General features: G+C 39.2%; 1 protein-coding gene across 1 annotated transcript in view; it reads right to left on the reverse strand.

Moving 5' to 3' along the window:
* LOC145459123 (alpha-mannosidase 2-like) overlaps positions 1-7237 on the reverse strand; it is a 34888-nt gene extending 27651 nt beyond the window's left edge. The window contains exons 1-3 of the mRNA XM_080337749.1: positions 6914-7237; positions 5192-5316; positions 3729-3919 (exon numbers count right to left, since the gene is read on the reverse strand). Coding sequence (XP_080193875.1) covers positions 3729-3919; positions 5192-5316; positions 6914-7111 — 514 coding nt within the window. The 5' untranslated portion in view covers positions 7112-7237. The remainder of the gene's footprint in view (positions 1-3728; positions 3920-5191; positions 5317-6913) is intronic.
* Positions 7238-12980: the final 5743 nt, after the last annotated feature.

Consider the following 12980-nt stretch of genomic DNA (forward strand, 5'->3'; position numbering starts at 1 on the left):
TTACTTCCTTGTCCACGATCTCCTGCCATACCGATTTTCAGTATTCACATAAACACTTTAATTTCAATTATTTCAAGTCTATATTTAATTTTGTGGATTTGAGGGACATAAACTTTAGTTGTGAGGAACAAAGTTTAGTGATTTGCAGCAACAAAAAACACCTTTTTGAACAGAAGACATTATGAGGTGTCAAGAAGCATGAGCAACAAAGCAACTTTGTAGCATTTATAAGAATATTCAAATCGTAAAAATTCACATCTGAAGAAAACCAAAACAGCACAGATTTGTACCAGCTTTCAGACATCAAACACCTTCAAATTTACTTCTACAGATTTGATGGCACAGCCGAACAGACATAACAATTTCAATACCAGTTATAGTCTCAGTTTAAAAATCCAAAACGAAACATAGAATGTCCATCACATATAGGTTTAATAAATATTAATAATATTGTCATGATAATATTATCATTATCATCAATTTTAACAAGGATTGACATGATTAAACAATACATCAGCCGATAAGAATGCTATTCAGGGTTTAATCTATATTTGGGTAGCATGACAGTATACAAAAACGTTATGTAGGCCTACTATTAGCATAGGAGTTGTCACACGGTCAAAAGGTCTACTATTGGTCCCTAGGGTGGACTGAAAAAAAAAAAAATTTGAATTTCAAAAAGTGCCTCTGATATTTGGCCCCAAATCAAAAATGAATAACTTCTATCATAATTTCAGGTTCTTACGCCCTCTAGTGGCCGAGCTTATTCACCAAACGAGTCGAAAATAGCTAATTTTGCCATATCCTGATAACCGCTTATGCTAGAAAGCCAGTTTTGGGTTTAAAATCTGTGGAAGCAACATGTTTCTATCTCACTTCCATAGAACTTTGTCCTGAAAATGTACAGAAAAAAAGTTACAAGCAAATTGTCGATTTTTAGACCGCCATTAAAAGTGTTGGATGGTTGTACCAAATTTGCAATGCCGATTAGCATGTTACTGTTTGTTACATTGCTGCTTTAACAACGAAATCTTGTTTGAAGGACTTATCAGTTGATTTTCATATCAACCTAGTATAATTTGGATAGTAGAGAGCATGATTGAACTTTCTTCATAGTTGCAAAGGAGCTACATGACCATTGGATTTGGTGCAATGTATTTTCCATAAATGAGTTTCCTATTGCGCGAAAAGTCAATCAACTGATGTTGAAATTTAGACAACTAACTCGGTATCACAAGAAATCTAGAACATCAAATTCTTATAAAGAAATGGAAACTACGTTCTTGCAAGATATTGATAGGCTTTTTGGCATCTTCTGCTGCGATAGCAAACAGAGAGATAAAATTGCACTCCAATGTGGCTTAAGGATGGCACCGAAAGATTTGAAGATCAGAAAGCAGAGCGCAAGGGAAAATGTTTGGTTGACGCTGTGCCTCTTTCATCAGCTGACGAAAGATTTCGAAGGCAGTCAAGCTCAATCCAACAACCGGTGATTCTAATGCAGGTGCCAGCACTTCTATTGGGCAATTCAGCTTTAATCAAAGTGATTCAGAGTCAATGCAATCTTAATCAACATCTTCTGGTAATGATTCAACTTTTATGGGAGGTGCTCAACCATCAAACCAAAACCATGTGTTGGGGATCAACTTGGCAAGAGTTTGTGAACGGTATAATGTATTGGACCTTACATGAGCAGCTGCTGCAACTTGTGTATTGCAAGATGTTGGAATAATCAACTAAAAAAGTGATTCGTTTGTGGTAGATCACGGCAAATTACGAGGAGAGAGAGAAAGGTGCAGAAAAGAAATACAAAGAAGAGAAGCAGAAAACTTAAACCTTGTGTATGGACTCTACTTCGATGGAAGAAAAGATGACACTTTGAATATGGTTGAGGCACCAACTGGAGAATGCTCTATGACAACAGAGCTGGAGAAACATATTGTTTTAGTAGGAGAACCAGGTCAGTATTACCTCGGTCACTTGTCACCTCCCAATGGAAAAGGTCGTGTTTTGCCAAGAAATGTATCAGTTTATTTCCAACACCAAACTCTGCAAAAACCCAGCTGTCGTGGGATCAGACAGTACAGCTTCAATGACAGGGAAGGGAGATTCAAAGGCTGCATTCATGCAATGAACTTCTACAAAGACCACTACAATGGGCTATCTGCTTGCTTCATGGTAATGAGCTGCCATTAAGATGTTTTCACAGCAATGCGTAATTCAAACGTACGCAATACAATATTATAAATTACAACTTTCAAGGCGGATATGTAGAATGGCAGCTCATTATCATGAAGCAAGCAGATAGCCCATTGGAGTGGTCTTTGTAAAATTTCTTCCATTGCACGAATGCAGCCTTTGAATCTCCCTGTCATTGAAGCTGTACCGTATGATCTCACAACAGCTGGGATTTTGCAGAGGTCGGTGTTGGAAATAAACCGATATATTTCTCGCCAAAATACGACCTTTTCCATTGGGAGGTGACAAGTGACAGAGGTAATACTCACCTGGTTATCCTACTAAAACAATATGTTCCTCCAGGTCTGTTGTCATAGAGCATTTTCCAGTGGGTGCCTCAACCATATTCAAAGTGTCATCTTTTCTTCCATCGAAGTAGAGTCCATACACAAGATTTAAGTTTTCTGCTTCTCTTCTTTGTATTTCTTTTCTGCACCTTTCTCTCTCTCCTCGTAATTTGCCGTGATCTACCACAAACGAATCACTTTTTTAGTTGATTATTCCAACATCTTGCAATACACAAGTTGCAGCAGCAGCTCCTGTAAGTGATACCGAGTTAGTTGACTAAATTTCAACATCAGTTTATTGACTTTTCGCGCAATAAGAACTCATTTATGGAAAATACATTGCACCAAATCCAATGGTCATGTAGCTCCTTTGCAACTATGAAGAAAGTTCAATCATGCTCTCTACTATCCAAATTATACTTGGTTGATATAAAAATCAACTGATTAGTCCTTCAAACAAGATTTCGTTGTTAAAGCAGCAATGCAACAAACAGTAACATGCTAATCGGCATTGCAAATTTGGTACAACCATCCAACACTTTTAATGGCGGTCTAAAAATCGACAATTTGCTTGTAACTTTTTTTCTGTACATTTTCAGGACAAAGTTCTATGGAAGTGAGATAGAAACATGTTGCTTCCACAGATTTTAAACCCAAAACTGGCTTTCTAGCATAAGCGGTTATCAGGATATGGCAAAATTAGCTATTTTCGACTCGTTTGGTGAATAAGCTCGGCCACTAGAGGGCGCAAGAACCTGAAATTATGATAGAAGTTATTCATTTTTGATTTGGGGCCAAATATCAGAGGCACTTTTTGAAATTCAAAATTTTCTTTTTTTCACTCCACCCTATTGGTCCCCTAACCCTAGAAATGAAAGCACGGGTAAGCATTAGCATATTTAGATGAAGCACAGCACCCGCTAAGCTGCCAGCAGGAATGAGGAAATGACATTTTAGTGGGAAATAACACCTAACACTGGTTTCGTGACTATGTTCATATCATGCCTGGCACATGGATCCTGCGCCCACTATTATTCTATAAAAATATGGAAATCGTCGTACGTTGCTTGCAAACGATAGATATGAATTTCGGTTTCAACTCTGCTGTTAAGGTAGCACATCATATGTGGCCCTCACGACTAGAACGTTATCGCATAGCCTGCTCATCGATAAGATAGCAACGACAGAAAAATGAACACTCACTCTTCAGCACTCGGCCTTGCCACTCCTGATCATTGGTGCTGATTTCAAAGCCCTGTTTCCATACCCCGCCGTTTGAATCCGACCAGTCGATGACACCGTACAAGTCGTTCATCTCGATGTCGCACTTGGAACCGTCATAATTCAAATCCTGACAAGTAGGATTGGCTTCCACGGAAAAGTTGAAAGAGCTCCTGCAAAAAATTCAGAAATAAGGACAATGGTAAATCTCAATCACTTGAAAGCAAAGTGCTCATCATCAATACGCTGAATATGATCAAGCCTTCAGTGGATCGTTAGTCTAATAACTACGCTTCTACTGGTTGGAACTGAGCCAAATACGTAACGGTATGCATGGTTTTTAAAGGCAATCTGACAATTTTACAGGGTAGCCAGCAAAAAAAAATTTCAAATTTGTTTCATTTATTCAATTAAAAATTTTCTCTAATTGCAATGATTCTAGATTGGAATTTAGATGATTTTCGTGTGCCGTGTTTTTATGTCACTTAAAAATTTCATCAAGTACCGTAGCTAGTAAAATTGGACCGAAAAGTTGAATTTTGAACAGCTCAAATGTTCATATACAACATAAAATCTGAATCTGCCAGTGAGCAGATGAGGAGGCTACTTCATAATCAATGTTCCCTCTAATTTTTGACGAGTCTGCGCCAGCTCACCAACTCACTGTGCAGATCGTTGGACATTGGACAAAGTGCGTACCGGCTAAAGCAGTGGTTCTCAACCCTTTTTTAGACACGCCCCCCCTTTATGATAGTGAAAAATTTCGCGCCCCGCTTATCGTTATATCACAAAATCCAACCGGGATGCTAGCAACCCCAACAGATTGTTTGATGGCATGGAAGGGTATGCATGACTGTTGATGAGAGAATTCAAAAATATGAAATTCGGTCTATATATAGAGAAACACGCGGGAATTGGAGGTAAATCGCGCAGAGCGAGAAACATTTTCAGTTGACTGCTTCTTTGCGCCCCCCTTCAGATGCTTGCGCGCCCCAGGTTGAGTACCACTGGGCTAAAGAAAAGGTCATAAATTCGGATTTTTTGTGCGCAACTTAGATTTACTGTGCGCAGAGAGCGCGTCGGCACTGCGCACAGTTTGAATGTTAATATTATATTTATTTAACTAAATGGATTTTTCGTAAGGCTTATTAAAAGTTAGGGCACTTGCAGGAAGAAGATTTGTAGAGATCTCTAGCACAACTTATAAGGCCAAGGTTTCAATTGTAATGTGTTCACTGACACACATTACAGAATACAGATCATTGAAATTCTGAACTGTAACAATGGTTAATGAGCATTTGAAGAAACTACGAATCAATAGATAGTTAATAAATTCAATAAGCCTAGCCTTTGTAGAAAAAAGAACATGTGAATAGAATCGGACGACTCCATATATCTATTATAAGAACCAATATTTGCTAGAAAACATAGTACGGGGTACTAACCGAGGGAATCCTTTAGGTTGAGGATGTTCTTTATTCACAATACTATTAACTATTTCCAATCGGCGAGGCCCGTGCGCATTATCAGCTCTTGAAAGTTCGATCAGGTCATCCAGTCCACTTCGTAACTGAACATTAAAAGAAAAACATAAGCTATTGGTTAATCTGATGCATCATTGCACAAAATGTCTCAGAACAACTTATCCGTGCGATAATTCCCATTAGTTGATCCCATTAATCCCATTGGTAGCCTGCTGCATGTTATTGGTCATTGAGAGCAATATAACTGGTCTTCCAAAAAACTATTGAGCGTTTAATCATCACTATTAATTTGACTACATAATATCGCAGGCTTGGTTAACCCGTACTTGAAGTTACTAAGGTAATCTGTGGGTTGTAATGACCCGGGTCAGGACTCGACTTTAGTCAGACTCAAGTCGCAATTTTACGTTGACTTGACTTGACATGACTCTAAAGTCATTTTCTTAAAAAAAATAAATGACTAGACTCGAGTCAATCTGTGTATGTGTATGTGTATGTGTATGTGTACCAAATTTTATAAGTAATCTTTCGAGGATAGTTACTAGGCTACTTAATAAACCGAGAGAGAGCGAGGAGACCAAGTGGACACAATAGTTGGATAATGTGTTTGCATCCTTACCATAATACCATGTTCTATTATAAATTATATAAAGAATAATCACAATTTAGAAAAATCGTCGAAGCGTAGTTGCATGTCATTGTTCATGGTCAAGTATGCTGCATTTATGCAATTCCTAGTTCCCATCCCACCCCATGCTGCTAATTATCACTCAGTTGCTAAGGTAGGCTAGAGTTATAAGAAAAAAGTAGCTTATACTCAGCCACATGGGTAAATATTCAACAGCTTTGTGTCCATACATATTGATAATACAAGTTTTACTCGTTCACTTTCATGTTAACAATACGAATTAATGCTAAAAATAAGCTATAATTGATCTCAAGTGTCTCAATCAAGGTCAATACAAATTATTAGAGCTCATTCATAACCACCCAACCCACAATGATCTTCAAATCAAAATTTGAACACCAGGTATACCGTAATGAGATTTATCAGTTAAAAACATGGTTTGTGCCTTATTCCCAAAGAAAACATAGCAAAAATCACGACTTAGATCAGGGACGGGCAACATACTGCCGGCGGCCTGCTACAGGATTTTGAGCGTCCTGCAGAGAGTCTCTACCCTGAAAGTTAAGTTCTAATCTGAAAGTATTGATAAATTTTATCCAAGTTTGCCAACCTCAGAAAGATGCTCATGAAAGTACTTGTTCTGTTAAGGCCTTCATAGCAAATATTTTCGACCATGGACATTAACAAGACAAGGCTGCGTTCCAGTATAACTGATGTTCACGTGCTGTCTTTACTATAAGGGTTTAGACGTCAGACATGCAGTCAGAGTTCAAAGAACTGGTTGACCACTTTGATCGACCACAGATGCCCGACAACTTCAACGGCTGTTGAAGCGCATCACATTAATATATTCAAAAATACTGCTTTCAATCTCAAAGTTTACATTAAGTGCGATTTATTCCTTGTAAAGGTCAAGTACTTAATTTTCCCATACCAGGCTAGGGGATCGGAGAAGTTGCCCGCCCCTGAAGATGGTACAATTTCACCCCAGCAACTATAAAATATAACTAGTAAGCATAATTGGTACTTGCAAACGCATCCAAGACCAAACTTACTTTTTGAATGGTTATTTTACTATCTTTCAACTCATCTTCTAAAATCCCAAGTCTCGAATGCATATCCATCAGTCGGCTATCGGAGCTTCTCAGTACAATCTCGCTCTTCTGTTGCCCGTCCAGTTGCCGAAACATGAGCCACAGGCTTCCGAAAAAGAACGAAAATCCACAAAGGAAAACTATATTTCGGCGAGGCATGGTTGACTTCGGTGACGCACGACTCACAATCTCAACAACACATCGCCGGGGATTTCAACGGAAAATAATCCAAAAACTGACAACGCTATCTTGACATTTCTCTATAACGAAATAGAAAATAATGGGAAGTGGCACCAACCTCCAGTATTAGGCAGTAGGCTACTATAGCATGATACATGTAAGGCCTTATTCAACATACTGATATATATATAGGCTATAGATGCTTTCGCATATAGACCAGCAAATTGAGGAGGGTTGGTGCAATTGAGTGCACAATAAGGTCAGTCACCTTACAACAGGGGCAGCCATCCCGTGGTTCAAATGATATTTTTTGAAATTAGTTAGGCTATATTATGAAAAAATGGATTGCCCAGATTGTAAACTCGCAAGACCAACTAAAAATTTGATTGTCTGGCCGCAACACTTGGGATGTTGATGACTAAAATATCAGTATTGTTACCTCCTCCGGAAAATAAAAACAAACACCTGATGTAGCAGATTGAGTCTAACTATAACTATAATCGCAATTACCAGAGAAAGTGTTGCCCAACATACGACCTCGCGTTTGCGCTCGCGGAAAGACCATGGACAGTGAAACCTAGGCACAAAATGATTGATACATGTTGGTCGAAGCTTTCGATATCGATATGTCCTGACGCCGAATAGTCCAGTTCTTGCAAACTGATCCCAGCGATATACAGCAGATTTAGTCGAGTACTAATATCATTGACCTATAAACCTAACAAATAATTCGCGCCTAGCGCGGCCAGAGGCCCACGCAATGGTTTATAAATTGTTTGTGGCCCTTTGGCTGAAAAGGTTGGCCACCGCTGCCTTATAGAAGCTGCTCTTATCGAAACACCTTTAGACTGGAGATCTAGATCCATAATTGGAATTTCAATGTTTACAAAAAACAGTAAAATTGGAATTTTCAAAGTAGCATACTAGGAAGCCTATGACAAAAATTGGATTTGAAGTACAGACTTGGAGATTTTGAACGGACTGACCTTATTCTCCAATATGGAATTGGTGTCTCGTGCACACCAAAGATTCTACTTACTACACACTGGTGTGACGCTGAGAACCGTCTTGGCACACCAAAGATATTACGCTAAACGTACCGGGATTCCAACCCGGCTTATTCTACATGCGACTTTCCATATTGAGCACTCAATCGCACCAACCCTGGAAGGCTAATCGGTCATTATTGGGACTTCGTACTTCGGGAGAGCTTCAGGTCAATTTTAGTCCGTTCAAGACAGAACAGACCATATAACAATGCAACAAATTGCGATGCAATGCACTGATAGGACAGAAGGGTGACCAAACGACCATTGTTCCGAAAATATAACTAAGCTGGCCAGTGTACCGGGACCCCCGACCTCGTCAGAAACTGGCATATAGAATATACGACACGATTCGTACGAACAATTGCAGCGCAGTGATGATCTGACGCATCCTTGAATCTTGAAAACTTAAAAATCAAATGCATAAACACTGTAGCACCCTTGGTCAAATCGCTCGGAACGGCCGCTCATCTTCATATAGACAATACACATACACAGTACACATCACACTTCACAGCACAGACGCAACAACGTTGACTCTGAAGCCGGATTTGCGATTGACTTTTGCCCCGCGGTATCATACGAACGACGCGCGAGCCGGTCGCGTTGGTTAGGCTTGCACTGCGAGTGCATACGTCAACTGCAATCAATATTGGTTACCTATCCCCACCATGCGACAGCCAATCTAAACACAAAATCCCTGAGAGAGAGAGAGAGCATAGCAATTTACAACGTTGTAAATTGCTATGGAGAGAGTCTTTATTTTTCATCAAACCAAAATACATAACACACGGCAGTGGTGGTGGTACAGAAAATATGCATGCACAGTATTCGGTATTAGATAGGAATGATCGATAAGACCGTGAGGGTCATCTAGTCTGATCACACCAGCATCAAACAGGTACACTTGACTCTAAACAGTCTGGCTGTAAAAAAAGTTACAGTAGTTAAAAAAATAAAATAGAAGAAAAATTAAACGATGGTAGCAAATGATCAATGAAGCTATGTCTGGGCGAGGTAGGGCAACAGTGTTAGTGTAACGATAACAGGTGATCAAGTAGGGCTTTTTTGAATCTATCATAAGGCAATTCACGGATATGTGGCGGTAATGCATTCCTGTCTGTGTCTGCACACCGCCGTCTGCACACCGCTTGGACCCGGGTATCAGCGCTCGAGATTACCAATAACAAAGCACGATATAATAGAATATAAATCGAACTCGCCTAGACACATGCCACTTGAGCTTCACCGCCTTATCCTTTAATGTTGTCTTGTAGTTCTTATTCCAGTGTGCAATACGGCAATACCTCTTATTTAGATGTTCTAGAACAGTACGTGGTTCCCGAAACTTTTTTGTACTCATCGCCCCGCTAAAGATGACTAGAGGTCATGAATTCTACTTTTCCGTAGGATGCAAGTAGGTTGTATCCAGTTTATCGAGTAATTTTGGTTGTATTCTATCAAAATCGTTCCCCGGAGGCAATATCGCCCACTTTGAGAAAAACTAGCCCACGGTGGTTATATGATTAAAAGAATCTCGAAGTTATTTCAACTCCTTCTAATCTTTTCATTGTATCGCAAACTTGCGATGCTTTGAAATGATGAAATTATATAATAATAAATTGCATGATATGATGATGAGATGGCGGGTGTCAGAGTGAGAGGCCATAGGCCTACTGGGTCGTTTCAGCAGCCTGCTATCTGTTCGTGTTCATATCTCCAGAGGTGGTCAAAGTAGTCAAGAAAGCTACTCAAGTAGAAGTAGAAGTAGCGACGAAAAAATCTACTCAAGTACGAGTAGAAGTACTTCTTCCATGAGCAACCTAAAACTACTTGAAGTAGAAGTAGAATTGACGGACTTTAAAAGTACTCAAGTAAGTAAGTAGTTGTGAAAACGATCCTAATCTGTTCACATGGATTGTATCAAGGTGCAAATTGAGCTATGCGAAAGGTGACGAGCTTGATTCATATTGATGCATACCAGCGGATATCCAATTTTCGATAGCATAAGCATTCGTCCACATCATGGGAGGAAAATAATAGGATTGATATGGAAATGGATACTTATCCTGTTTTCTCAGCTTTATTTCCGGAAATAAAATTATAATGAAATTCTGCCATAACGGATAATGCTTCTCGTATGGTAAAGCAAACACAAGTATAGGCCTACCTTATATCCACATATTATGGATATTGCTATCCACCGTTACGGGTAACGGCAACGAACACCTAATACCAACAACTATTGAGTTCCAATGATTTGGTGTAGATATAGGCCTATTCATCTTTTATTATGGTATGTAATTGAAAATCTTTGTCTGGTGTATAATAGGGTGAACTCACAGGAACATTAAAACTGCGTTCAAAGCATCAGACATCTATAATTTTATACTATTTGAATCCAAGCAAAGTTTAGTGATAATAGCACCATTTTTCTATGACAACGTTTACGATGTAACGATGTGTGTCGATGACCATGACTACGACCACTCATAAGACATAAGTGGGGTGATTTTTTTTTGACCTAAAAAACTGATGATTTTGACCTAAAAAATTTAAATTTTGACTTTTTTTGACCTAAAAAAATGAAATTTGACCAAATTTTGACCTCACGTATGCAAATTAGGTGTTTTCGCACGTAATGTTAAAATTGTACTACTTATCTTCATTTCTGGTTGGAACTGTCTGTCCTTACAGAGTAGATTGGCCTGAAAGAACGTTTTTGGCTAGTATTTTAACGAAATCTGGCCCTATGAAAAATTGCAGTAGTTACATTACGTATTATGGTGGAATAATTAAAGTTTGTTGTAGTACAACGAAAGATACTTTCCTACATTATCGGGTGGAAAGTGTTTGTTTTGTTTGTTTGTTTTGTGGTATTCATGGTGTTTGTCAACTATACTATGGTCATTTACACCAGGCCGATATTCTTCATTATTTTCCGTAACTGCCAACATACAGCACGGCCCTCCTCAAGGCTTTTTTGTAAGACACCGCTTACGCGGATGAGGTGGCGAGGCGGAGCCTAGGTAAACCTCCAACACTTAGCTATCGGAATTATGAAGTCGACCTCGGTCGGAATAGACCCCACACCCTTTGGTGTTGCAGCCGCGGATTATACCACTGCGCTATCTCGGGTAGAAAGTGTCTGTTCTTACTAAGTAGCTTGCCAAGAATGGAGAAAGAACGTTCAACAGCAGCAGTTGTTAGCTGACAACACTGAAGTTGTGTGCACACTGCTTGCTGGTGATGCACCGTATTGCTTAATTCTGAGAATGTTGTATATATCACAATTTTTCAGCTTGCGCTTCTTGATGTAAGAACCATGCAATGCCCAAGCAGTCTTGCTTCAGTTAGGATATTGCGGTACGTTGACCATAAAACCATGTCACTATTTCTTTCATTTGACCTTTTATGATTCACCATGAGCAGACGATGGGCCGTTTACAAAGGTAGGCCTATAAAGTAGGCTACAGGCTGTAAATTATCAATTGATAAGTTCACAGACAGCGCAAAATCTACAATACAAACGAAATGTATTGTATCGCCCTACTCATAAGGCGTGTCAGGTGCTCTCTCAATTATACTGCTACATCGAATATCCACCGACTATACGTGTGGATATCACAATATGCATCGACGAGCCTAAGTGTAATGTAATGCAATAATGAGCAGTGTAGTTACACACGAGGCTGTGGAGTTGAAGTTTCTGGAAATGCAAAATACAAATATATCCAAACTCTGCTTACCAGACGAAATCAAAAATATTTCCAGTACGTAGCTTAGCAACTTGGGTCGAACAAATGTTTAAGAAAGAGTAAGCCTAGTCCAGGGGTGGTCAACCTTTTTGCCATTCACGGCCGCACATCGACTACTCATGTAGCATACGGCCGCATTCCAGGTCACAGTCGTAATGAACGAGCTAGACGTCAAATCCCAATGTTAAAGTGGCTATTTCTATTTCCGGTGAATTGCGGACTAATCTATTTAATGATATAAGCTAGTAGGCACCCCAATTTCGAGTGATGAGTGGTAATGTTAAGGGACTGATAACAGTCGCGCCAAGCGCGAAAATTTTTTCCGGATTCAAGAATGAATAAAGGCATTACTACACTTGCTGTTATACTTCAACATGTATGTTATCAAGACAAAAGAACTGATATTTATTATAACTCAAAGTATATGATACTGGGAATTGGAAATGAAACTTAAATACTACTTCTAAAAGTGGAACACGTTTTACATGCCTTTAGTTCAGAAAGTTTCAAATGTGGTATGCTGAAACAGCTCTAAAACTAACAAAAAATGTCAGAGTCCACTTTTCATAGGTTAGGACGCGCCATGGACATGCTAGATTACGATATGACAAGTAAATGCTAGATTGCGAAACATCAGTTTCAAACGTGATGATAAGTCATATATACTGCGATGAATTATTTCGTATGGGCGAAGGGCGACAATGTGGTGTGAACTCAGGGATATCTAGTTCTATATATCCCTGTGTGAACGGAATCACGCCAACCCGCTACCTAAATTATATTCATCGACACTTTCCTGAAATCATACTGGTTACGCCGTATCCACTTCGCGCGAAGCGCGACAAAAATTCTGGGCTTTACTCAACTTTTATGGAAATTAAATGTTGATACTCCGCGAAGACAGCCCCGAAATTCCTCAGGCTATCTTCCTGATTGGAAGATTGAACTACGTCTACTTGACAAACTGAAAATAGCGAAAAGTAAGTAAGTAGATCACAAAATATTATGAAGTAGAAGTAGAAGTAGCAAAAATCAGATCTACTT

The sequence above is a fragment of the Botryllus schlosseri genome, chromosome 16 (assembly GCF_051294905.1).
Source record: "Botryllus schlosseri isolate E-star chromosome 16, Bs_hap1, whole genome shotgun sequence".
Classification (NCBI taxonomy): domain Eukaryota; kingdom Metazoa; phylum Chordata; class Ascidiacea; order Stolidobranchia; family Styelidae; genus Botryllus; species Botryllus schlosseri.